The sequence below is a fragment of the Panicum hallii genome, chromosome 9, assembly GCF_002211085.1.
Source record: "Panicum hallii strain FIL2 chromosome 9, PHallii_v3.1, whole genome shotgun sequence".
Lineage (NCBI taxonomy): Eukaryota > Viridiplantae > Streptophyta > Magnoliopsida > Poales > Poaceae > Panicum > Panicum hallii.
The window spans coordinates 12573106-12600074 of record NC_038050.1 but is presented as its reverse complement, the minus strand read 5'-3'; the positions used below and the strand labels follow the sequence as shown (position 1 = coordinate 12600074).

At 48.0% G+C, this 26969-nt stretch overlaps 3 protein-coding genes across 5 annotated transcripts; all 3 read left to right on the top strand.

Annotated features, from left to right (window-relative positions):
- Positions 1–18: 18 nt before the first annotated feature.
- LOC112877874 (HBS1-like protein) lies at positions 19–6011 on the top strand. Its single transcript, XM_025942249.1, has 11 exons — positions 19–180; positions 1018–1154; positions 1917–2066; positions 2163–2303; positions 2870–3201; positions 3311–3421; positions 3507–4006; positions 4664–4832; positions 5058–5297; positions 5375–5506; positions 5642–6011. The coding sequence occupies exons 2-11, from the start codon at positions 1022–1024 to the stop codon at positions 5774–5776; spliced, it is 2043 nt and encodes a 680-aa protein (XP_025798034.1). The 5' UTR covers positions 19–180; positions 1018–1021; the 3' UTR covers positions 5777–6011.
- A 3224-nt stretch (positions 6012–9235) lies between these two features.
- Positions 9236–11920, top strand: LOC112877076 (expansin-B3-like). 2 transcript variants are annotated; one of them, XM_025941282.1, is made up of 5 exons: positions 9236–9529; positions 10295–10398; positions 10485–10594; positions 10758–10942; positions 11210–11920. In XM_025941282.1, the coding sequence occupies exons 3-5, from the start codon at positions 10532–10534 to the stop codon at positions 11700–11702; spliced, it is 741 nt and encodes a 246-aa protein (XP_025797067.1). In that variant the 5' UTR covers positions 9236–9529; positions 10295–10398; positions 10485–10531; the 3' UTR covers positions 11703–11920. The 2 variants fall into 2 exon arrangements, with proteins under 2 accessions (XP_025797067.1, XP_025797066.1); XM_025941281.1 differs by having other exon boundaries at positions 9391–9529; positions 10046–10398.
- Positions 11921–21164: 9244 nt separating this feature from the next.
- On the top strand, positions 21165–26530 carry LOC112876036 (myosin-7-like). Of its 2 annotated transcripts, none has more exons than XM_025940069.1 (8): positions 21165–21728; positions 21828–22013; positions 22111–22230; positions 22376–22428; positions 22681–22816; positions 23104–25167; positions 25727–25854; positions 25957–26530. In XM_025940069.1, exons 1-8 carry the CDS (start codon positions 21654–21656, stop codon positions 26138–26140), a joined length of 2946 nt encoding a protein of 981 aa, XP_025795854.1. In that variant the 5' UTR covers positions 21165–21653; the 3' UTR covers positions 26141–26530. The 2 variants fall into 2 exon arrangements, with proteins under 2 accessions (XP_025795854.1, XP_025795853.1); XM_025940068.1 differs by having other exon boundaries at positions 22678–22816.
- Positions 26531–26969: the final 439 nt, after the last annotated feature.

Genomic DNA, 26969 nt, shown 5'->3' with positions numbered 1-26969 from the left:
ACGCTTCTCTACAGTCTCCCCACTCCCCCCATCCGCACCACGCCGCGGCCGCGCCTACTCGACTTGCCCCCGACACGATCCCCAACCCTCTCGCGGCTCCAGTCCAGAGAAGCTCCCTCCGGAGGGCGGCGAGAGAGCTCAAGGTTTCAAGCCACCCGATCACATCTAGCCGGCGTCGAGGTACACCCGCGCTCTCCCCGTTGCTCCCTGTGGGTTTCTGGCATTTCCCAGTGCGCCTTTTGGGTCTGGGGCTGCTGCACTGGCGATTCCGCTCGGAGGGTGACCCCAATCTGTTCGTTTCCCGATGGGATTTCTCTTCGGTCTCGTGTTCGTCGTGCTTGCCGCGTGCTCGTGGGCTGCGGGGTGCTTCCGGTGACAGTGGCACGCGGCTCTGGCGCTGCAGCGGCTGTTCGCGGCAGGACGAGATGTCGAGGGGCGAGGGGCTTTAGCGGGCTTGGCGGGTGGCGGAGTCAGGGGAGGCAGAGATGGGTTTCGATGGATAGAGGCACTAGGGTTTAGGGGCTCAGGGAGAGGAGAGAGTGGGTGCAGGTGCAGTAAGAGGGCTGCCGAGAGGACTGAGGTTTAGGGGAAATGAAATCGATCTGATGCTTCTCCATTTGTTTGACTTTGAGGAAAGAAAAATCTTATCAACGTTGAGCATGAAGTGTTTGCTAGACTGTGGGTGAGCTCAGAGTGGTAGCATTAGGCAGTTGAGTTAGTTACTTATTTTGATATCAGATCGTTAGGCTTTCTAAACTGTGAATTTCAATTGCATTTGTTAATTATGGGTGTGTGGCTAGGGCAGGGAAGACAAGTGGCTGGAGACGAAGCTTATGCTAGTCTTCGCTAGGAAGTAGGAACTGCTCTGTTTTGTGCTTCCTATAGACTGATAACTGGCTATTCTGCTGGGGATGGGATTCAGGGTTCCTTGATTGGGATGAACTATCCCTAGTTTATACTTTACTTGCCATATGCATACCTCACATTGCTTTCGTTGTTGGAACCTCTTTATGCCAGGAGAATGCCTCGCAAAGTTGTATCTGGGCCTGACTATGATGATGATTACAATGACTATGATGAGTATGATGATGATTATGATGAGTATGATGACACCAGATATGGAAACGATCAACATCCTGTTCAGAAGGGAAAAGGTATACTTCCGAATCTTCTGGCTTTATCCATATCATCTCTAATGAGGTGGAAATGTTTACTAGAGTTGCTTTATCGTCTGATTCTGACAATCATAAATAGTGCATGGTTAATGTAAGCCTTCACAATGGCAGTTGTATTGCTCAAAACAATGGTTATTAAGCTCATATTGTTTATTCCCTCGTCTTGCATTGCACGCCAACTGTTGATAACTTCAACTGGTTGTTGTGGATTGTATGTACCTTTGTCCAGCTGTTCTGTAGCTATATATGACACTGTGACTTATTACATGTAAAATTTCCATCCTTTTATCCGCTGCAATGGAGATGTTGTGTTACATGTTAATTGCTTGAAGGCATCCTGCATATGTGCATTTCTCTGATTGGAGGCCAAATTTCATCCATCCAGCCAGGCAGTAAAACTTACACAAAATCCTTGTGCAGTATGAAAATGTCTCAAAGTTGTGGGGGCTTAGGAGGTTACCAGTCAAACTAGTGGGTTTCACTGCTGATTGTTTGTTGGATTGTTGCGCACATGCATAGTATTTTTTTTAACATTCTAACTTCAGAAATGTTCTTTTTTACGTCATCCAACTAATGATTTGACCGGTACCAATTTGGGGTTGCCAACTTTTATGCTTTAAATGTTTTGCGCTTTTGTGTCCTTATTGCATGTTTTAGTTTCAAGGAGTTTCTCTGCTACAATCCAATTGACTGTAATATGACTCTTTGATCTCTAATATTTGTTTCCATTATATTGCATAGAATCATTGAAGAAGTCCTCAACTATGGTGCCTGTGCATTGGACGTGTTCCATGTGCACTTTCAATAATCATGAAAGCATGACGTACTGTGAGATGTGTGGGGTTTTCCGTGAAACCTTTTTCAAATCTGCCAAGGATGGTTCATTAAAAGGTGTCTAGAATCGCACATGCTTCAGCCATTCTGATTCTGTTTATAAGTAAACGAGGACTCGTAATGTTTCCTTATATGTTATCATTGTCCTATCAGATGCAGTCAACGCAGCGTCAAGTGAGCCTAGGGCATGTGCTGCACCAAAAACAGATTCTGCCAAGACGCCAATGAAGACTCGTGGTGTACATTCTGATGGTGATTCTGCGAGAAAGCATGCTAGTACATCATGTGATAAAGGTATTGTTGGTGGCTTGGTGCACATTGGAATCATTTTTATAGATTGTTAATATGTCTAACCAAGAACTCAACTGGCATGTAGCATCAAGTTAGCTGCTTCTTCCTAATTACCCAAATAAATATGAAAAAGAGAAAGGGAAAGATAATAATTCACAACATAACAATGCACGCTTCTTCTCATGTGCTGAAAACAGGCTTTCGATTTTTTTCCCCAACACACCAATGTTTCATACTCATGGCTCTGTGGTCTTTCTACTTTCGTGCAGTCTAGTTGAACAACTCCATTGCTGTTGCAATCCGTAGCACTGGATTGTGCATAAATATCTGTGGATGCTAAACATTTTCAATGCACACTAAAGTAGTGGGTTGCTTGTTTGATGGCTTCACACTCTATATCTTATTTGCCACGTTTTCTGAATGACTTGTTCTTGTATTGAGATTGAAGTGCTGGGTATTCTATTAACAGTATTATCACTCTTCCCTTTGATAAGCATGTCTGCTGAAAATTGAAGGTTGTTAGGTTTTGTTTTATTTCTTCAATTTTAATTCTTTGTGCATCTCAACAGCCAATTCCACACAATTACCATCTGCTGGTAGCTCATTAGGTGCTGAAAAAAAGAAGAAAACTCCTGTAGTTTCTGAAGAAATACCTGTGGAAAGGACAGCTCTATTGGTCCCCGGTCATTTCCAGCTGAAGCATGACAAGAGTAGTGGGGCTAGCAGTTCCTCACAGAATGATTATGTGAACCAGAAACTCTCTTCTGACATAAGCCAGCTAAATGTACACAAGAACAATGTGAATGTTACAAAACCTTGTTTGCCTGAAGAGTATAAGCCTGAAAAGTGGATGTTAGCTGATCAGGAGTCAGGGGCGCTGAGCCAGCTAAACCTTGCAATAGTAGGTCATCACTCATGTCCTGTTGTAAATACAGTATCTATTATTTGACATTGTTGTTCTTCTAGATATCCTGTGTCTAAAGGGAAATGACTTTGAACAATGTGGGTAGGTGGGTCATGTTGATTCAGGCAAGTCGACACTATCTGGGAGATTACTGCATCTATTAGGAAGGATATCGAGAAAAGATATGCACAAGAATGAGAAGGAGTCGAAAGAGAAAGTATGTCGATTCTCTCTTTCATATCTGCTGCTCTATTTCTTCATGTGCATATCTAACTGTTTGTGTTTTATAATTTGTTTTTTAGGGGAAGGGATCATTTGCTTTTGCATGGGCCATGGATGAGAGCAGTGAAGAAAGGGAACGAGGTGTGACAATGACAGTAGGTGTGGCTTATCTGGAGACGAAGAAATACCGTGTGGTTTTGCTTGACTCACCTGGCCACAAAGACTTTGTGCCAAATATGATATCTGGTGCAACACAAGCTGATGCAGCTATTCTTGTGGTTGATGCTTCAACTGGTTCTTTTGAAGCTGGCATGGATGGTGAGGGAGGAAAAAGTGTCGGTCAGACCAAAGAGCATGCTCAGCTTATTAGAAGCTTTGGCGTTGAACAGCTTGTTGTCGCAGTGAACAAGATGGATGCAGTTGCATACTCAAAAGAAAGATTTGAGTTCATCAAACTACAACTTGGCAGTTTTCTGCGCTCTTGCAACTTCAAAGACTCAGCTATTACCTGGATTCCTCTTAGTGCTGTAGAAAATCAAAATTTGATCAAACCTCCTTCAGATGCTCGTTTGACCTCCTGGTAAGTGCTTTTAATGATGATGAGGTGGAGTTAATGACCTCTTTTTGAAGCTGTCTGAAATTAATGATGTGAAGTTTTTGTGTTCCACTTTGTTTAGAAGACACCCTTCAAAACTATTGTCATAATGGATGTTAAATCTATATCATCTCATGGATTGACTATTTTAGGGTACCAACAATCCCTTTGGAGCATAAATCTTCAATGACCACTACTATACATAGCATGTTAGGTCTCTTGCATGAAAACGATCTTAGGAGATTATCACCAATGGTAGTTCCTTATCGGGTTTCCTTATTACTCCCTCTGGTCAGTGTTGTCTTGAACATCGATACAACTCCAAAATGTAACTGTGGCTCTAATTTTAATTGTAATATATTTGTTATAATTATATCCTCATTTGTTTTTTTCAAGGCAAATCTACAGACTGCTTTCATCAGTTTGATCCAATTAAACTAGTTTGCTGCACACCTGCCCACGATATCCTCCTAATCAATGCAGCCAATGCCCATATGATCTACATATTATTCTCTTTAACTACAAGCTGAAATCTAGGTAGCACTAGTAGCAATGAACCTAGACACTAGCTGAACCTGGACACAACTATCTGAACCAAAGTCCATTGGCTTCACAATTTTAAATATATCTGAACCCTTTCAGGTATCAAGGGTTCTGTCTCTTGGATGCTATAGATTCCCTGCAGCTTCCTTCTCGGGATGTTACAAAGCCCCTCATTCTTCCAATCTGTGATGTTATCAAGTCTCAGTCAACAGGGCAGTTGGCAGCTTTTGGAAAATTGGAAACTGGGGCTATTCAAAATGGTTCAAAGGTATATTTCCTTTAAAACTTATTTGCTCTGCAGAAGCTGTAAATGATCCTCTACTGCATTGAGAATTTGAGACCAGTGGATAGGATTCTAGTCTATTGAGACCGTGAAATTGGCTGTTTGATACCCTCCTCATCTTCCAGTAACCAGATGCTAGAATGTAGCTGCACCAAAGTTGTTTAATATTTCTCTCTCTCCTGACATCTTGTGCGTGATTTCCTGCTGCAGGTGTTAGTTTTACCTTGCGGGGTAGAAGCGACGGTGAAAAACATTGAGCGGGACACTAATTCATGCAGCATAGCAAGAGCTGGTGACAATGTGGCGGTTAGTTTACAGGGTATTGATGGGAATCAACTAATACCTGGCGGGGTGCTTTGCCACCCTGGTTTCCCTGTGGCTGTAGCTAACCGCTTGGAGCTTAAGATTCTAGTTCTGGATATTGCCATTCCAATTCTTGTTGGTTCTCAGGTAAAAATAAAAGACCAAAAGCCTGCTTGGTTAGCATTAAATGCAGAGTAATAATCATAACAATGCTATGGACCTAGGTGGAGTTTCACATACATCATGTCAAGGAGGCCGCGAGAGTAACAAAAATCATTGCTTTGCTTGACAAGACTGGGAAACCAAGTAAATCAGCACCTCGATTTCTTAAATCAAAACAGAACGCTGTTGTGCAGGTAATCAGCAGCGAGTGGGGATCCTTGCGTGCACCTTTCTTTTTTCAAAATTTCATGCCCTAGGATAATATAGTTTGTGGAACTTGTACAGTACAGTACAATTCAAAACTCATGCTCTTCTAATTCTTGTGTCAGATTGCCCTCGATGGGGCGGTCTGCGTTCAGGAATTCTCCAAGAGCCGAGCACTTGGGAGGGCATACTTAAGGTCATCTGGTCGCACAATCGCTGTTGGTGTAGTTAATCGGGTAATTGGCCAAGATGAGAACTAGAAGACCTCTACTCTTCTGAAACCTGAACCGAATCACAGTCATTCCTAGGATGTAGAAACCCTATCAGAATCCTGGTGCTGGCAAATTTTGTTTTCCGTTTGCTTTGTCGGCATTATCGCCATTCCAATGTATTGAGATATGGCTGTAATGTGATCATAGATGAGCTTTTTGTTCCGACCCTCGTCGTATTGCAAAAGTGCCAGGGAGTTCTCGCAAAATACTGGATTCATGTCTATTGAACTGATAGGTATGTACTAGTTCCAACTCCCGGCCAGTGATCATTGAGTGGTGCACTCGCTCCCTTCTCTTCTTAAATGCTTCGGCGCCTAGTTTTAAAGAAAAAATCTTTTGAGTGGTGCGAGGCCATGCAAGATTCACGGAGGTGCCCATAATATTGATCTGCGGCTGTAACCAACGGGGAGCCGTGGCACGTGTGCAGTCAGGCACGTCGCGTCAACGAGACGCTTGGACATTGGTCGACTCCCAGCCCATATTTCTATGGAAAAAATCCGGTTTACATCTTCAAACTATCAAAAATTTAATTTTCAACCTTAAACTATAAAATCGGATTCAATTTTCAACCTTAAACTACAAAATCTGATAGGAGAGACCATCCAACTATCGAAACCGGATAAATTTAGCTCTTAGGGTAATTTCGAAGATGATTTTACATTTTGTGAAATTAAAATATTCAAATTTAAACTAAAAAATCATAAATAATTTATTTTAAGTCAAAAAAATACGAAATGAGTATCATTTTTTAAAAAATGTAACATATCTGTTGGTATTATACTTGTTAATTATTCGTATTTTTTATATTCATAGTATTTGGTTGCTATTTTTTAATAAATAAGATTCAAATAGAGCAATAATAGATAGGTTACATTTTTAAAAAAATTAGTACTAGTTTCATTTTTTTTGATTTAAAATGAATTAGTTTAAATTTTTTAATCTAATTTGATTTTTTTTATTTTTTTAAAGAAATACAAAACCACCTTCGAAATCATCAGTTTAGACAGTTGGATGGTCTATTATATCCAGTTTTATAATTGAAGGTTAAAATTGAACTTTTGCATAATTTAAGAATGTAAATGGGACTTTGTTCACAAGTACAGTGTACATGTGTCATGTGTGTGTCGATGTCCTGTGTTTTCGGAAAATGGAAAAAGGAAAATGCTTGCGTGGACCTTGGGCCTCACTGCTGAGGCAACACGAACGAGGATGACGACGAAACTGATTTGGCAAACGTTCATACGTGGGCCTCTGCCTGAAATTACATTTATTTATTGGGCCATGAACTAAAATGGGCCAAAATGGCATATTTGGAAGACAATATTATTTCCGTACCTCCCAAATGTCTCAATCGCCGTGTCACTGTCCGCTGCAGAGAAGCATCATATTCTCCTCCTCCGAGTCCCTGTACACCCATATAAGCACCTACACCTTCCGCAAACGCAACCCACGGCGACGCCGCGCAGGAACCGCACACCAAAGTCGTTCGTGATGATGCCACTGCCATGGACGTGCTAGAGTCCAAATCCCCTGATCAATGGACCTCGCCGTCGCCGCGAGGAGACCACCCCTTTTTGCGTGCGTGTGCGCTGTTGCCTCCTCCCAGCTCTTGTTCCCGTTCGTCCTCGGCATCTGACGAAACTGAAACGACACCGATGCCTATTCGAGAGCGCGCCGTCGCTGCCCAAGACCGCCCGCGACGCAGCACCTAACCGACCTTGAATGCAGCGGCTCCGGTCTCGATCAATCGACCGATACATCGTTTTGCGGGGCTTTAGCGTTTCTCCTCCCGATACTCGCCTGACCTGCTCGTCTTGTGCTCCCGTTTGCGCTGATGGAGATGCGGCCAAATCTCCCGTGAGCTAACTTCGTTTTTTTTCAGAGAAACGTCGGTGGAATCGCCATCTCGCAATGAAACATCTTAGCCTTCTTTGGAAACATTGCAACCGCAGCGGCTCCCAAGAATCCATACTCTTTCCGGGGCGCGCCTGCCGTGGCTTCTAAGTTCAGTCTCCTGCACTACCGGCTGATTGACTGCACAATTCCCACCCCCCCCCCCTCCCTCCCTCCCTCCCTCCCTCCCTCCCTCCCTCTCTCTCTCTCTCTAACATAGAGTACCATCTACAGCTAGATGCTTTTTCTCTTTTTCTTGAGCAGCTGTTCTGGCAGACAGCTTCGTGAACGGCACTGTTCATACTTTACACACAGTTCTCCCCTTTCCTTGCAGTTAAAGAGATGCAAACGAACTCGTCAAGGATCGGTTTCCTGTTGTTAGTACTTAAACTTCAATCAGCTAGCTACTCTCCTTGTACTCTAAATTTAACCTTTTGAGCCAGGCAGAAGCTAGTAAGCTACACACCAGTGCAGATTTTTTTTTTTCTGTTGGCATGTACACTAGCTCAAGGTGCAACCACCGCTCACCTTTACACATCGGAAGCATTCAAACAGAAGGGTATGCAGCTTGCTGCAGAATGGTGCCCAAACAAGGTGATCTTGGAATCCGACTGCAGCTATGTCGTGGGTTTACTTCGCGAGGAAAGCTATCAGAGATCACGGCTAAAGTTTGTGTTGAACGAGACGAGGGAAGCAGGCAGCATGCTTCCGGAGTGGACGAGTGTCCATGTTTGAAGGGACCGGAACCGTGTGGCACGTGAGCTTGCACAATTGGTAAAGAGAACGACACACTCTACGGTTTGGAGGTTCATGGCACCAATTTAGCAAATTATTATTAAGGATTGTAATACGTTCTTTTCAAAAAGAAGTTCTGCAACTACATATTTTCAGACATACTACCGCACCGTACCATCCCATCTCTCTCTCAGACTCTCTCCGTACACAAGGGATTCAGGCCGTCCACTCGGACTTCGAATCACAGATATAATGGATGAACGAGCCGTGAGTAGGGATGAAAATGGACGGAAACGGATAGAAAAAAATCTTAAACATTTCAGTTTCCGTATTTTATTACTAGAAATATCAGAAACAGGATATACGGGTTACGGAAATAGACGGGAACTGAAAAATTTACTGGAACACATTGTTATTTAATTGCCGTTCACCTCCTCGCGTGAATACAACACTGCACACTTTTTATGCAAGCTATTTTTAAAACATATGATTAAGATTTTATGTTTCAACCGTGAAGTGCACTATTGATGTTGAGGAACCAAAGAAGATATATGGTATGCATATTAACTTTTTTCAGATTTTACAAATTTGGGACTAATACGAGATCATCCGAGGAATCCCATAAACGGACGGGATATACCCTTCCCGCTTCAGTCCGGCATTTTTTCGCAAATACGAAAATAGATGAATAAATATAGAAATATATGCGGGACGGCCGGACGGGACTGGATTTTTTTTCGGTGTATTTTCATCCCTAGCCCTAGCCGTGAGACGGGGGCGCGAGGCGGTGCGGAGGGCGACCTAGGGTTCGCCGATTCAAATTGGCGGCGCGCGGCGGCCAGCCCCCGCCGTATCCGGGCATCCGGCAACGGCGACTCGGGCGACTCCTGGAGGGAGGGAGCCAGGGAGGGCGGTGAGGAGGAGCGAGCCGGCGTCTGGCAAGGGAGGCGCGGCCGCGCGGAGGAGATCCGGCGGGCGGTGGTGGGTGGCTGGTTCGCAGGCGGCGTCCTCGGCCTGTCTCCTGGCGCACTGCCGCACTGGAGTGGAGCAGGAGCTGAGGAGCGGCAGGCAAGCAGCCAACGCCCAGCAGCGAGCCTGCAGGCAAGCAGCAAGGTAGCTCACACCAATTTCAGTTCTCTGTAACTTGTTTAGGTACCTTGCAGGCAGCCTTGCACCCTGGTAGCCATGGTAGGAAGCTAGGAACGTAGGATTGTAGCACATTGGTAGCACATTGCACATTGTTGTGAGAAACTAGGAATGCACATTGGTAGCCGGCGGTAGGAATGTTAATTTTGTAAATTTGCAAGCAACGAGTAGTTGTCTTATCTGTAAGGAAAAAGTTGTCTTATCTGCACATTGGGAGACTTTTATGGGCTGTTAGAAAGCATAAGCCCGACATCGAGAAGACATAGTATTGTTGTCTTATTTGAACTATTGTAAGTGTGTAAGCATTTTTGGAGGCAAATTTTATACTTAATTGTGGATTTGAAGATGTTTGTAAGACAAGCTTTTGTTCTTGTACTACATTTGAGATATTCAAAAAAATTGACTTATTGGACCACCCTAGCCTCAAATCCTATATAAGCGTGACCGACCTGATGCCTCCATTCCTTCCATGATTTGCTCCAGAACCATGTGACCCCCCACCAAAAAGACATCAGGTGCTCTGAGTTTGCTCCAGAGCCATGTGAACCCCCACCAAAGGATTTCCTGCAATGTGCTTCTCGCTGACCATCGAAACAGAGAGCTTCATGTCTGCCTAGTACTAGCAACTAAAGAGCTCGCTAGTAAGATGGCATCCATGATTGCCTCGTCCAAGGTGGTTACACTTGGTGCACTGATCTTCCTCCTCCTTGTCTCGTATGGCTCATGCACTAGGATCGTCAACTTCAATGCCTCCCACATCACCGCGGACCCCTACTGGGTGGCTGCCAGGGCCACTTGGTATGGTGCGCCAACCGGCGCTGGCCCCTACGACAATGGTATGTACATTAATGTCGGTGCATGGCGCCAGATTGTATATGGCATGTATTGTTGTTGGACGATTTATAAGGTTCCGTGCATGCAGGTGGGGCTTGCGGGTTCAAGAACGTGAACCTGCCTCCTTTCTCGGCCATGACGTCGTGCGGTAACCAGCCCCTATTCAAGGATGGCAAGGGCTGCGGCTCGTGCTACCAGGTACATTACTTGGTCAGAGATACTATTTCTAGGATGTCGATGTTGACAAGCTAATTTGTGCTGTCAGTCTCCCTCATGAAAATCGAAACAGAGGTAGACTGAGAGAAATTAGATTAGGGACAATTTGGACTAAATCCTTTCATTTGTTGCTGACCTTTTTCAGATAAGATGCCTCAACCACCCTGCGTGCTCCGGCAACCCGGAGACGGTGGCGATCACGGATATGAACTACTACCCAGTCGCCAAGTACCACTTTGACCTCAGCGGCACGGCGTTTGGGGCCTTGGCACAGCCCGGCCGCAACGACGAGCTCCGCCACGCCGGCATCATCGACATCCAGTTCAAGAGGTCCGTGACATGCACTGCTCGTTTCATAGAACCACAGGACAACCAATCTCAAGGCCCTACACATACAGATTCATATCTCGACCGTCTTGCTACTTTGCTATGGGGCCCTTGTACTTTTGCTAACCAATTTTAACGACAACTATCGGTTTGGGTAGATTTGTAGATTTGCACAAATAGTAGTACTGCTTCCACTTTACAATTTGGCATTTTAGTATGCCTATGGACAAGCCTAATCCAAATTACATGTAACATGGCATGTTCCTGTAGGGTGCCCTGCATCTACCCCGGGCTGACAGTAACCTTCCACATCGAGCACGGCTCAAACCCCGTCTACTTCGCAGTGCTTGTTGAGTTTGAAGATGGAGACGGCGATGTGGTCCAGGTGGACCTCATGGAGGCCAACTCCGGGTGGTGGACGCCGATGCGGGAGTCATGGGGATCCATCTGGAGGCTGGACTCCAACCACCGGCTCAGAGCGCCCTTCTCGCTGCGCATCACCAACGAGTCCGGCCAGAAGCTGGTGGCGTACCAGGTCATCCCGGCCAATTGGGCGCCCAACACTTACTACCGCTCCAACATCCAGTACCAGGCTATGAGCTCTGGTGCTGGACTGGATATGAGCTCTGGTGCTGGACTGGATATAAGCTCTACTGCTGGGCTGGTTATTAGCTCTGCTGCTGGGCTGGACACGAAAATTCTCGGGATCAGTGGCTTGATTTGTTTGGTATTGTTTAGTTTGCATGGGATTGAGGTGCCTTAGTTGATTAGCAGGTGACAGTGACATGTCGGGTGCCCTATGTTGTAGGTGGTGTTGTGTGTCTTGAGAGATTTGACGACTGGAAGGTAATCCTGTCCCGGAGAGAGTTGGAGGCGCGCCCCGACACGTCCGACCTGCCGGAGGCATTGTCGGTTGAGAGCTTCATCTTTCCGAAAAAAATTGAACCCAAATAATTTTCCTATAAATTTCTTTGATTACTCTGCGGTTATTTTTTTTGGAATTTCTAAACATTTTCGGTTGATTCGGTGCTCTGTTTTCACCCAGTTTTCTATGGCTGGGATTGTTTGAAGATTCGTGTTATTTCGTGTTGTCTACTTCATTTGTGGGCCGAAATTGTTCCATTGGGCTGTCAGAGGTCACCTATGCTTCTTCGGATGAGAAAGCCCAAAACAAGCATGCCCGGAGCTGCGGAGCAGCAGCCGTTGCTTTTGAGGCGTCTCTCTCTCTCTCTCTCTCTCTCTCCCTCTCCCTCTCTCCCTCTCCCTGTGTGTGTGTGTGTGTTTCAGAATTCAGACAGAGATGAAGTTTCGTTCTGCAGTTTTAACCGGTCCCTGCACGCTGCGACGTTCTCCGACAGGCAGGGGGCCGTGTGAGCTGAAAACCACCACGACGAGCAAGTGGCACGCATGCCGTCTGAGCAAGCAGGCGGAGATGTTCCCATTCCCCCCTCAACCTCTCCTTTTTGTTTCTCTGCTTGGAGCCATGCAAAGCTCCAACCGCAAGCTTCCTACGCATGACAGCGTGCGTGAGCGCTTTCGTACCTTGAAGGCAAGCCAAGCAGCAGATCGACTGCAGCTCTGCATAAAAGCAGCAGAACTGCAGAAGGTACACATCTACATTGCCATGCATCCGAATGCAGGTCTGATGGGTGCAGGCCAGGCCCGGGCCGGTAGCTCATGCCTCCAACCATCTTATTAGGCTTTGCCAACCGTGAAACCAACGTCCCACTGAGAAGCCACTGGCGCTGGTGCTGCGACCGGCGTCGTTGGCAGAAAGCATTTGCATGACACTTTCCGGAAATGGGGAAATTAAAGCCGCGGGATTACGAGCGCAACAAAGCCCGCGTCGGTCTCCGTTTGGGATGATGAGTTGATTGCCCATGAAAGCAACAGTAACATGTCACCTTGTGAGCTCTGAGGCGGAGGCGGAGAAAGGAGCGATCGATGATGCGGTTCCCTGTCAGCTTTCGCGAAAGAACCGTGGGGGCTGGGGGCCCTGCGTGTCTACTCTTTTTCTTGCTTCCTTTTGGTGGAGGAGATCATTATGCGGCCATCGAAATAACAGTAACCGAAACGGGAAGAGACCGAACACCACCACTCCTACGATCGCTGTAGAATTTTCCCGTTTGGAGCACGGGAGGTTCGCCGGAGAGCTGACTGCTGCCTGGCACTGGCACGCCGCGTCGGCGCACGACCCATCCAATCCCATTTCCAGCTGCGAGATCGCACTACGGCGCGTAAGTAGGCGTGAGCGAATGATGATCGCGGGCGGACGGAGCAGCCGAGCCCCTACCCTAAGGTGGAGTACGTGCCCCGTCCGTGGCAGGCAGCGCCGCGTCAGCCGCCACGCGCCGCCGGCCCGTAGCCCAAGCGCGCGCGCGCGCGGCCGGCCGGAGACAACAGGGGAGGGGAGGAGGGCACGAGCTGCTGCACGTCAGCGCGGTGCACTGCAGACTTGCAGCGCAGTGCGCCGGACACCACGGCGTGGTCACTGGCTGGTTCTCGTGGGTTTTTACTTGCTCGCCGTCCTTATTCGAGGCCGTGGCGTGCTCGCGGTGCGGTCACGAATCGTATCTGCTCGGATCGGACATCCGGATTGGTTCCTGGCGTGCTGGAAAAACTTGAGCCGCCAAAGTGCCAGTAGGGTAGGGAGGATCACGAATCTACGGTGCACGGAGAAGGAAGGGAAAAACGCTGGAGATCGTAACTAGCCTCGGGCCTAGAGCCCTAGACTAGAGTAATGCTTCCCTTTTGCGGATCAGGCTGGCTGGATTATATGTGCCGCGGTACACGTTGCTCCTTTTCCGTGTGATCAGCGTTCATCCGTGAACAGATTGCATTGCATGGCTGCACCCTGGACAGGTTTAGCGGTGCCGGGGCCCCGCGCGGAAGTGGGAGGTGCGGAGCCGAGGCAGCGACCTGTGTGGCTGTGCGCGGACGCTGCGGAACGGCAGGTGAACCGTTGGTGGCTTGGTGCGCTGGCAATGAAAATTCGACCCGTTTCATGCGGGGGTGGAGAGCCATAAATTTGGCTGCGAGCTCAGGCACGGGCTTCAATGCTTTGCCTGCCGACGATGCTACTGAGCTCTGAAGCCTGCCCCTCCCTTCGGTTCGCAGTAGTACAGTACGCTGTGAGTATGCAAGGTCAGAGCAACAGCGTACTCACAGCAGCCCGTTGCAACAGTGGTGTCATCAGAGGAGGTATCATCATCAAAAGAAACTAGTATTGTGTCTCAAACAGGGAGCCCTAGTTTATCTGCGTGCAATTATTGGTTCGTCAAAGCATGCGCCATGAGCTAATCTTCCATTCAAATTAGTGGAACAGTTGCCTGTGCAGAGGGGATCGCATTACGTGGCCTGAATTATTCCATGGTTCTCGCAGTTCTACTTTTAAAAACAGCGGCAAAATACAAGGACTCGTTTATCGTCAACTATATTTTTTTTAAAAAAAAAGAAAGGCAGCTTGAGGTTGAAAAGGACTCGATTATAGTACAGTTGACGACCTACTCATGCAGCTGGCCTGGAGATACTTGCAAATCTACGACTACTAACAACCAGCGCATAAAAGATGCCTGGCAGAGTGGCCTGACATAATCGCTGAAAACACCTTCGATTAAACAAAACCCTTGCAGCCCTCCTCCTGTCTCTGTCTGTCCTCATGCTCTTGTACACGCACTCACATTTCCGAATCCAACCTCAGCACTGCACCTACCCCGGCAACGGCAGATCGTCAGGATTTGTCAAGGGAGGATTATTGCCGGTGAACCATCCTTTTCCGAAAAATAACAATCACCGGAATATGAAATGCAGAAAAAGAATAAGAAAACCAAACCAAAATGAGAGGGGAGAGTACTCCGATCTCTTTCTTTTTTTGAAAGATAGTGGAGTACTCCAATCTCAGTGGATAGAAAAAAAAAAGAGTAGGACCCACTGGGTGCCGGTTGGAAAAGTGACCGTTGGGCTGGCAGGAACTACCATGCTCCTGCTCTGCCTCTGCTACACGCCAGGTCGCCAGCACCCAACCCTGACCGTTGATTGGGCGGTTGTTCGGAACAGGTTCGAATTTTAGCACGGATCAAATACTAATTAGAAAAATTAAATATTAGTTAATTATAAAACTAATTGTATAAATGAAGATAAATGAGATAAATTTATTAAATCAAATTAAGCCATCATTAGTATATTTTTACTATAGCTCAATATTATCAAATTATGAACTAATTAGGTTTAATAGATTCGTCTCGCGAATTAGTTTCTATTTATATAATTAATTTATAATTAGTCTATATTTAATACTTCTAATTGGTGTCTAAACATCAATTTAGTGTGAAAAACCAAACTAGCCTAAAAGATCCGCGCCCACCGTTTTGACTTTTGACTTTATTTCTTTTCCGCCTTTCTTTTTGTTCTGGTGGTACGCGAAAATACGAGTCATGTGCACTGACAAAAAAAAAATCGTATTCTTTTGTTGTTAGTACGTATTATGGAGCTGTTAGTGTCGGCCGCTTTGATTACTAAAGAAAAACAAACGGAACAAGCAATCAAGCAAAGCTAGCGACCACAAAAGCGGAGCAGTGCGTCGATCTTTTCATCCTTGGGAGATAGTACATCGGTCTTTATTGGGCTGTGCAGCATCCCAACAACAGCAAAGCTACTACTATGGACCATGGGATTAGACGATGTCTAACCGTCGTTCTTTGTATCTTTTTTATATCCATCATTTACAGACTTCTCTACATTAAACCCTATATTAGAAATATATTTTATTCCAAATTTTTGTACGCACATATTTATCATACCTCAAATGCTATGGATATATTTTATTTTTATTTAATCCAGTGTTTAAAACATAAAGAAAAAATAAAGAAGAGCAGAGAGAATCTCTATATAGAGAGGAAACCTATAGCGTTATCTATTTTAGATGACCATTTAGAGAACGCTGCTGGAGCATATAAAAAACGGAATCTTCTCTATATATAGGGTATATATAGGGTAAAGAACGGTTCAGAGTCTCCCGTTGGAGACAGCCTCGGTGACGGGGCCGCTAATCATTTATTGTGAAAGAAAGAAGATGGGGCCCTTGGTTACGGGCCAGCCAAACAGTCACTGACGTGAAGTGTAATGATCTTACGAGGGGTGAACTCGTGTTGGAGCATTTATTCTGTGATGATCGAACAATAAGTTTCTTTTAGTCTCCACAGGAGCTTAAGACAGCTTATGGAATTATGATAATCTGGATGTATAAATTATATAATCTGGATTATGATCTTTATATCTATGTAAGACTATATGAGCTAGATTATAAATTTAGATCTCAAATAATCTAAAACCAATATTTTACATAGCGGGCTATAATAACACTATAGCGGTTTCGCGGAGCTACTGCTACGATGGATAGCAGACAATAGCGGCGGCTAATAGCAGTTTAAGAACCCTACCGCTAATTTCCATAGCAGCTAATTTAAAATATTACCAAGAAAACAAGTCCTAAGTATGCCGCTGATTTATCTGAGTGAAAAGAGACAATTTCATAGAATTTTTCGGCAGCGATTTAGATTCGTGTACTTACTACAGATAACAATTGACTGCCACATGAGTATACAACGGTAGGCGCTGGAGATTCATTGTGGATTGGATTAGACCGGAGGCGGATGTCAGCAGGGCCGAGGCATGGTGGTGGCTCGCTCGATTTCCGACGTGCCGACTGCCCAGGCGCCTTTGATTGCCGATCAAGTAACCCAACGCCTCGCCCTCGCTAACAGATCGACGGCGACGCCGCAGCTGCCCAGAGATAAAGGCGCAAAGCGGGTGGATGGACATGGAGGCAGTGCTCCGCCCCTGCTCGCCGCCGTTGGTCGATCACATGGCGGAAAAGAGGGCCAACGGAAAGGAAAAGCAGAGGCTACGTTAGTTCTGCTCGTCGCTACGCATCCCTGCGCTGGGTGCGTCCATGCCAGCTGACGAGCTTTGACCTGCGTACGGGAGCAGAGCACCGTTGCAAGCACAGTCGAGGACGATGCGGGACCTTCCTGTCAGTCTGACGCGGCGTTGTCAGGAATAGGGAGCCGAGAGGGGTACGTACGTAGGTTCCAACTCATGTGATGGCCAGCCATTGTCGTGGTTAGGCATAACGACCCTCGAGCACGATGTGGCAGGGCACACATTGGTTGGACAACAACGTTAACCGACAGAAACCACTGTCGGTAGAGCCGTAGCGGCACCTCAGCAGTCAGCACTCAGCCGTAGCTAGCTGCCTCTAGCAGATCTGGACCGGGGGGCTCGCAGCTCAATCTGCTCTGCTTCCATCCATGACGCTGCACGGCTACATCCTTTACTTACCTTTTAAAACGCACTGCTTGATCATCTAAAACCTTCTCCTTAACCGGCAATTATTCAGCAGGGCCACCCGGGCAGCCATGCTCTCCCCGGACACAGGAGGACCAGCCAGCAGCCAGCCACCGCGACGATGCCCCTGCGCGCTCGATAGCTCTCCACCTAGATGCCTGGGATCGTGGGGCAGCGGCGCCGTGGTACGCGACGCGACGGCGACGGCGGTGGGGTGTTACTATTATTGATCGCCCATTGGCCCTCGTGGACCAGCGGGCCGCATGCCGTCGCTTCCCCGTCGCCGCTGCCACAGCCCCGCCGTGCGTCCGTGCGTACTGTACAGTTTGTGCGCCCGCGCCAGCGCCACAATTGAATGGTTGCCATAACTCCAAGAACCTCTAAAGTGAAGCTTGGCGTACCTCCCCTGGATCAAACGCTTGCAGAAAAGCAGACGGATGTCACACGGTAACAATGAAGTCCATCAAAATGGATGGCAGCTTGGCAGCACTGTCGTCTGCCTCGCAGAGGTCCCATAAAATTCAGCCTGCCTTTAAATTCAGGAGAGTTTTTTTTCTTGTTCGAACATTTTTGGGCGTCGTCTAGAATAGGATATTATTAGGGCACTATCATGCAGACTTTCTCAAACAACTATTCCTACTAATGATCCGAGCCAAAAGCAGACAAGCAAGTTCTATGCGCCACTCGAATCGATTTGCCTCCAGGCGAAGGCATACACAGTCGGGGTCGAGCTGATCAGCTGATGTTGGGATGGATGGCCTGTCGCGGCCGCCGGCTGGGACCAATCGCTCGACGCAATTAGTTAGCCCTAGCCCGGCTAAATCAATGCAGACCAACCGGGCAGCAGGCAGGAGATCGAGCTGCAGCGGCCGGCCGGCGCCGGGGAATGGCGAGAGGACAACCTAGGCTGCCACGGACACGACGGCGCTCGAACGGCTAGTGAGCGTACTGCCCGGTAACAGTGGCGAGCCACTGAGCCAGTGCAGCGCATGCATTCGATGCTTGATTGCCTCACCACCTAAAAGGTTGCTGCCGGGCCCACCTATGAGTGAGTGACCTATGCAAGGCAAGCTTCCCCTTTTTTCTTTTCTTTTTTGAAATTAACCTTCCCCCCTTTTCTGTGTACGAACGAAATGGGGAAACAAATCCTGTACGGACAGGCAGCGGCAGGAGGATTTCCCCGCTGATTGGATCGACGGACCTGCCCGATCTTTCTTTCCCCTTTGGCGACTGGGTTGGGCCTGATCTAACCGAGCCTAGATCCCCGCGCCAAATGGTTGGCTTACCGAGGCGCGATCAGTCGCCGCGAGCTGATCTTGATCAACCTTTTTTTTTTCTTTTCTACCGCGCAGTAAAAAAAAAAAACTAGTGGTGGTCATCGGCCAGGCACCGACGCGTGTGGGCTGCGCGAGTGCTCGACGACGCAGGAACGCATTTGCGTGTTAAAAAAAGAAGAAGAAGAAGGAAAATGAGGGCCCGCAGCCGGATTACGATGGAAGAAGAAAGAAGAGAACGGGAGCGGATGATTGAGGGGAAAGATACGCGGGTTTTCGGGACGCGCGGAAAGTCAGACGAACGAGAGGATACCGATGGTGCTCTATCATGAAACAAAGGAAGAGAGTGCGAAAAACGGAGCACGCTGTGGATTTCTTGGTTTAGATGAATGGAAGAAAGGACGAGCGCCAGCTGATGATGGTTGGGGAGACGTGGGCGTGGTTGTGCGAGCATATGCGAGATGACTAAATATTTTTTTAAAAAAGCTTGTCTACGACTAATAAATAAGTAGAAAAGGGAGAAATCATATTCTCATGGCAAGTACTCCATATAATAACTGGTTATACTTTTTGCAATAATAATAGGATGTCAGGTTTTTCTATGGCAGATATTCCCGGTGTCTATTATTCCATCCGGTCTCAAATAAGTGACGGTTTAGGGTTGGCAAAGTCAACTGTTCTTGATTTTGGTCGCAAGTTAGTTTTATGTGTTTTTGAGGGAGACACTTACCTAATTTTTTTATATCTGGAAAGTGCAGTATTTACAAAAGGTTTGTACACGTGCTTTCAGCCCAAAGAAAGAAAGCTAGGAACAAAATTAATAACTAAAATATGAGTATATTTGTCTTGAAATTTAGTTCCATGATAGCATACATTTGCTAATTGGTATGCTTCGTTAGTTTCTTATGACAAAAATTGTTAATCAAAACTACTATGTCAAGACATCACTTACTGATGAGTGAAGGGATTAAAAAAAAAATCAAGGGATGCAATTTGAGAGGGAGAAATGTAGCTTAGCTTAATTTAGACCCCGAGAACTATTTCACGTTAACCTACCATTTTGTCACACTTCGCTGATGCCACTATGCCAGGTCAGAGATAACGAAACGCTGCTCGTGCTCAATCATCCCTCGTCAGAAAAAAACCAGCAGTGGCACGCCGTAGCAGTTCGATCCGTGCAGCTACTACCAGTCACCTGACTTGGATGGACGCGTCGCGTCTGGACACGCCTGCCGGGGGGCGTCCTGCTGGACGTACTACTACGGCGTACCGTGTCCACGGAGAACAGGCAGCGGAAGCAGATCATGTGGCAGGCGCGTGGAACGGCTGCCAGGATCCGATGCCCCCACCCAACCACGGCGCTGTGCGTGCCAAGTTGTAACCGCGAGAGGCGCGCAGGAAAGCGGGGGGCCGAGCAGCCGAGGGCACGCACGCCCACATGCGCAAAGGCCCCGGCACCACGACGGCCGCCCGCGTGGGGGCCGCGTGCTTCGCCGAGCAAAGGCCTCTCCGGAGTCCGGTCTCCCTCCCGAGGCCGCCGTCAGCGTCAGATGCCGCTGCGTATCGTAGGGGTAGTAGCCCGGCAGCCCGCCGTGGACAAAAAGGTAGCCTCACCTGAGAACGTCCTGGTCTACTCCACCTTGTTCGCTTGCATATGCAGGACTAGGTGTCTGTTTCCATGCCTCCAGGAGAGCAGGATGGGTTGGATCGGGTTGGGATGGATGATGATGCATTGATGTCCCATGGTCCATTCGGTTGTACACTCGTACGCCCTGGATACTGCTGTGAAGTATTTTAGCCTGGGTTTGGAAGTGTCGATCTGCAGCTGTTTCAGTTTGACCGGTCTGCATGCGTCCAAAAGTCCGATAGAGCTGTAAAAAGAATCGCCACGGCATTAAACTACTGGCAACTCCTCCATCACACCATGGGTTCTTGGATTCTGTTGACCGACACCGTAGTAAACAATCCATGCCAGTACACAAATCCAGTACCAAGCGTTTTCTTCTGATCTACTGCTACCTTTATACTACACTCGTTGATCAGAGCAACTTTCCAAATGTTTACTGTACCTTTTTTAAAACATTTTCTCCCTTCAGTAACCGGTATAAGAAACTTTGTTCCCAAGCAAGTTCCTCCCCACCACATGGCCACGGTCCTTGGAGGCCAGGCACGGATCCAAATCCAAGTACTGCATCCAATCCAGCATTCTGAACTCCAAAAAAGAATCATGCCAAGTAATAGAGATATCCAGCACGCAGCGGAGGAACAGCCGTCGCCAGGTCCACACGGGGCCGGAACACGGCGCAGGGGCAGGGGGAGCACGCCCTGCCGCTGCGCTGCAGTTGTGAGGCTCACGCCATGGCGCGGCGGCACAGTGCGCGCTACTACACCCGTACGGGCACCAGCAACGCCGCACAGCAACGCGGCAGCAGCCGGGAGCTCAGATTTTATAATCCGTCACCTCCCACCAGACCCCAATCGCCCTCCTCCCCAGCTGTACCCAAGAAATCAATTCCATTTCTCTCCTCCCCCCCCCCCCCCCCCCAGACAATTGACCTCCGTTTTATAGCCTCGCGGAACCTTCTCTCACCGCATTTCCTCTCTCTCTATCCCCTAAAACCCCAAATCAGAGAGAGAATCAGAGAAGGGAGAGGAAAAGCAGAGCTGTAGAGAGAGAGAGAGAGAGAGAGTCCAGTTGAGCTCTGTCTCGCCTCCTCTCTCACTAGATCCAGTGTCCACTGCCTTGGCCCTCGGCCTCGCTGCTGCTGCGTGCGTGCCTTTGCCCAAAGGCGCCTGCCTTCGCTCGCAGCTGCACAGTGGCCACACTCCCCCCACGCTCTATGCTCCCTCTGCCACCATGTGGCGGTGGTGGTGGTCTTCGCGCTCCAACTAACCACCAGCACCCCACACCGCCGCATCGCACCGCGATGCCATGCTCGGTGGCTTCTTCCGCGCGCGGCATTGCAATGCCGCCACCGACGGAGGCGTGACGGAGTAGCCAGCTAGCTTAGCCCGGCGGGCGAGGCCAAAGCGCGCGGAAGCCGGTTTCGCGGCAGTTTGTTCCGGTCGCTCGGAGCGAGCGCGGCGGCGCCGACATGTTTAGGTCGCGGTGGCGCGGCGGCGGCGGCAAGGCCAAGGCCGTGTTCAAGCTGCAGTTCCACGCCACGCAGGCACGGCTTCGCCTCCCTCTTTTCCTCCCTCCCTAGGCCTGAAGCAGAGCTTCGATTTCTGTTTTCTTGACGCGTGACGGGGGGTGGTTCTGGATGCAGGTGCCGGAGCTGGGGTGGGAGGCGATGATGGTGGTGGTGACGCCGCAGGACGCAGGGCGGCCGACGGCGCGGTCGGAGCCCGCGGAGGTCACCGGCGGCGCGTGCCGGTGGGCGGCCCCCATCTTGGAGGCTACCAAGCTCCCCGCCGGCAAGGACAAGATCTACCAGTTCCTCGTCTACGAGACCGTAAGCGACCTGCCAACGCCGCCGCTAACTAATTCGAGATTAACCGCCGGCGGTGTTTCCCCTATTGATCTTGACCCGGGTAATGCCGTCGGTGCAGGGATCGAGCAAGGCGGCGCTGCTGGGGGAGGCGACGGTGAACCTGGCGGAGTACGCCGACGCGTTGAAGCCGTCGGCGGTGACGCTCCCGCTTAAGGGCAGCCCCGGCGCGCTGCTGCACGTGAGCATCTCCATCTCTCTCCCCTCCTCCCTCTACTCGCCTCGCCTCCCTTAAAGGGTCGTGGCGTTTTCTTGTGACCTGTGACGGCGACGTGCTCGCGGTTTCTTGATTTTGATGCTTGCTGGTGCTTCGCTTCCTGTGACAGGTGACCATACAGCGGGTGGTGGGTGGCGCCGGTGGGTGTGGAGACGACGCGAGGTGGGTTGGGTGGTGGATTAATCTACGCACACATCTGTGCCGCATTGTGGTTTGTTTGAGCTTTAAGGATCATCTCGCCCCCAGCCAGATTTAACCATTGCTGCTGCTGCATTGTTATTTGAGCCTTAGGGATTGAGCCATCTCAACCAGATTTATAGTCATTGCTGCTGCATTGTGGTCTGAGCCTTATGCATTAGCTTGGTTGGGACATGGCTTGGTTGCTGATTGTTGTTGTCCTCCGGGTGGCAGCAGTGAGAACGGCGACGCTTCGCCACCGGTGGTGAAGACTCCACAGAGAAGGACTACGCTGCAGAGCCAGCTGAGCCGGTTTGAGGACGAGGACAGAGAGAAGGCGAGAGCAGCCGCGGATGCGATGAGTCCTGTGCAAGTAAGTGGGATCTTTTGGGAGTCCTTGGGAGCTTTTCCTCTTTAAATTCATCATCATTGTGTTGCTTTGTTTCATCTTGTGATTGCTAAGAAAGAGGCCTTTTGGCATACAAAGAAGATTGCTAAATAAAAAGGGGCAAAGGAAGCCTACGTTTATCTCAATGATAATTAGCTGTATCACACTTTTTGTTTGAGATCTGAATTTCCCATGCCTGAAAAAACTCATTCATGTTATATGTGGTTTGCTTTTCTCGTGTTCTTCCGATGGCTTATATCTTCCTTGTACAGGATGGATTGTTGATAAGGAAACCTCCAGGGATGAGGTTTCCATCAAGAAGAAACACGGCTATGTCTGTTGACCCAGTTGGCCATCTCCACAATGGCAGCAGCTTCGATGCTGTCTCGGTGTCTGGTTCAGATGGAAGTTCTGGGAGGTATACACCCAAAACCAGTACAAGCATGCACAACACATTTCTTCAGGATAGTGGCAATGTCATCTCTCCATTTGCCAACAACGGCACTCTGAGGAACCCACTGACCAGTTCTGGTGACTGGTCAGGAAGCTCAGCCCCTGATGCTAGCACAGATGGGTCAACGAGCAATTCTGGTGAGGCAGGGTTAAGAGGGGAAGAGGATGATGTGGAGAAACTAAGAAGTGAGATAGCCACTTTAACAAGGAAATTGGATGTCTCAGATATGGAGTTGCAGACACTCAGAAAGCAAATTGTGAAGGAGAGTCGGCGTGGGCAAGATCTCTCCAAGGAGATGAGTAGCCTGAGGGAGGAGAGGGATGCACTCAGAAGAGAATGTGAAGGACTCAGGGGGGCAAAGAAGATGATCCATGATTCGAATGGCTCAGGTAAACGGCTCTCAGACGGGGAAGACCCATGGTCACAGATTGAAGAGCTGAAGCAAGAGCTGAGTCATGAGAAGAATCTAAATGCAGATCTTCGTGTACAACTGCAAAAGATGCAGGAATCCAACTCCGAGCTGCTTCTGGCTGTGAAAGATCTTGATGAACTGGTGGAGCAAAAGAACAGAGAGATTTCCATTTTGCGAGAGGATACACATGAGGATCCACAGGAGGTAGAATATGAGCATGCTCTGTCAATTGTGCACAATTCTGGACACAAAATGGCCTTATCTGAAACAAGTTCAGAACAAGAGAAGGAAGATGAGCTTATGCTGGATGCACTTGCAAAGAAGCGTGATGACATTTCTACCTCTGAGCTTGAAAAGAAAATTATGGAGTTGAGCAATGAAATTGAGTTGTACAAGAAAGATCGTGAGGATCTCGAGATGCAAATGGAGCAACTTGCACTGGATTATGAGATTCTGAAGCAAGAGAACCATGACATATCCTCGAGGCTGGAGCAAACACAACTGAGGGAGCAATTAAGGATGCAATACGAGTGTTCAGCTCATTTGTCTATAATAAGTGATCTTGAAGCCAACGTTGAGAGCTTGGATAATGAACTCCAAACACAGGCTAAAAAGTTTGAGGCTGACATAGCAGAAATAATGAGTGCAAAGGTGGAACAAGAGCAACGGGCCATTAAGGCTGAGGAGTCTCTAAGGAAGATAAGATGGAACAATGCAACTACTGCAGAACGACTACAGGAGGAATTCAAGGTGTTGTCTTCGCAGGTATCTTCAGCTTTCAGTGCAAATGAACGGCATCTTGTGCAAGCAAGAAAAGAGGTTGCAGAGCTGCAGTTACAGAAGAGCCAGTTAGAAGAGTTACTTCAAAAGGCCCAAGGAGATCTTGGATCATTTCAGGATCAGCACCGGGTTAAGGTTCAACAGTTAATAACACTGGTGGATTTCAAGTCAAAGGAGATTGACAGGCTACTGATGGAGCTCAAAAGCAAGAGCGACGAGTTCCAGAACCAAAAAAGATGTGATGAGGCAAAGTTGAGTGCTCTGTCAGAAGAAGTCGACCTACTTAATGCCAAGATCGACAAGCTATCCAGTGAGAGAGATGAACTCTTTGAAAAGAATGAGCAGAAAGATAAGGAATTAGCTGGAATTAGTGAAAAGGATGTGCAACTGCAAGTAAAAGCTGCTGAGATTAATTCGCTAAATGAAGAGCTTGCAAAGCTGAAGGACCAAGTGAAGATGCATTTGGAGGAACTGCACAATTTAAAATGCTTGAAGAATGAGAAGGAAGAAACAATTGGAAAGCTGCAAATAGATATCGGGTCATTGAAGCTCCAGTGTGAGAACTTGAAAACTTTGCTGTCCAAGAAAGAGTCTGAGAAAGACAACCTTGCTTCTCAGGTGCTGAAGCTAAGAAGATCCCTTGAAACCAGGGAAGGTGCAAAGACAAACGGCGTAAATGCAGATGTGAAGGTAAAATTCTGCAAAGCAAATATGTTTCAGTCCATATAGTTCATTTATTTGGTTTGTCTGCTGAAATACTTTTTTATGCTACTCTTTTGGTATATCTATAATCTAAAATGCTTATGATAATCTAGATGTGAACAACTGCAATGCTCCAAGCACAATCAATGGAAACTCCATTAAAAAAGCAACTCTTAGAAATTTTGCTTGCTGAGCACTCATCCAAACCAGTAGCTGTAACTTACTTTCTGCATTTAAAGTCAGCAGCAGGGTGAGCATCCTGTGAACGCATGAAAAGTAACTATCGGCACCTGTTATGAAGAATTCTCATGATTCCTGTCTTTATGCACATGGGAAGACAAATTTTGCTTTAGTTCTATTATCCACCAGCGGACCAGCCTCCTTGTCATCATAGGCTGGGCAATAGCTTTACAAATAGAGGTCCCCACTGCCGAGAACATGATATATTACTTTTCATTATTGAGCTGTTCGACCTTTACATAGAATGGCTTAGATCGTAATAATAAATTATTGCCTAGAAAGTTTCACAAAGTGCTCTGTTTTGCAGGACAATCAACACCCTAATCATAAGCGCATCAAGCACAATACCGGCTCCACTGGGAGCACTACTGCGCTGCCAGGCGCCAACAGACAGAGCGCAGAAGGTGACTGCAACGGCAACGGGCAAGACATGAGGTACAGGCGTACAGAAAAAACCTGACCATACCACTTCAGTTCAGAAACACATGATGCGCGACTCACATGCCCTGGAACGGGCAACGATTCACACAATTTCAGGAACACCGCGGAGCAGTCATCAAAAGAGTTGGCCTCTCTGAAAGAGAGGAACAAAGCCATGGAGGAGGAGCTGAAGGACCTGCACGAGCGCTACTCCGAGATCAGCCTGCGGTTCGCGGAGGTGGAGGGCGAGCGGCAGCAGCTCGTGATGACGGTGCGGTCGCTGAAGAACTCCCTGCGGTGACAGCTGGCTCCACCGCTCCACCGAGCTCACTCACATTGTAGCTACAAAGATTTAGACGGTACCCCGAGGACGTTGTACAGGCGGGCGACTGGAAGACGGAGAGTCCAGAGCTTCGCGGAGGTCATGCCGGCAGGCACACCCCGGGTAGCAGGGGGTGCCCGTGGTGTGGTCGGTCAGAGTCACAGTACACAGCATGTAGATCTCGTCACAATAATATTCTTTTTTCTTGTTTTCTTCGTCTCCCATTGGTGTGCGTGCAGTAATATAAGTTGCAATAGTTGTGTTACCTTCTCTAGAGTGTGTTGTGCTGTATAATTCTCACGGTGTCTGATGAATGTTGTGAAGAAAAGGAAAATGAGAAGAAAAGAGTGGTGTGACAGTTTGATCTCAGGAAGGCCCTGGCGCCTGTCTTCCCATATTCCTGCATCCTGTTCCAACACCCAAGTTCCTGACTACAGTATAATAATAAGTGTGGATTTGAGGCTTCGCCCAAATCGTCCTGGCTGAAAAGGTGAAATCGAGGTTCCGGAGTGACATGGAGCGCTTGTTTTTGCCGACAGAATCTGTAGTATTTGTTATTGATGCTGAAACTGGCAGCATCTAGCAATGCAGCATTTGTTTTGCTGATGGATTTCCATGTGTGTGAGCATCAGGGAGCCGGCATAGTGGGCTGCTTCCTCCGAGCACCGCTGAGAACATGGGCCTTAAACCTAGCTAGAAAGTCCTACGCAGAGCCCACCGAGCGGGCCCATTGCGCGGCTTTTCTTTTTGCACACGACTGACGACACGATGTGCTTAGCATTTTTTTTGCCGCTCCTTCTTTTTGTTT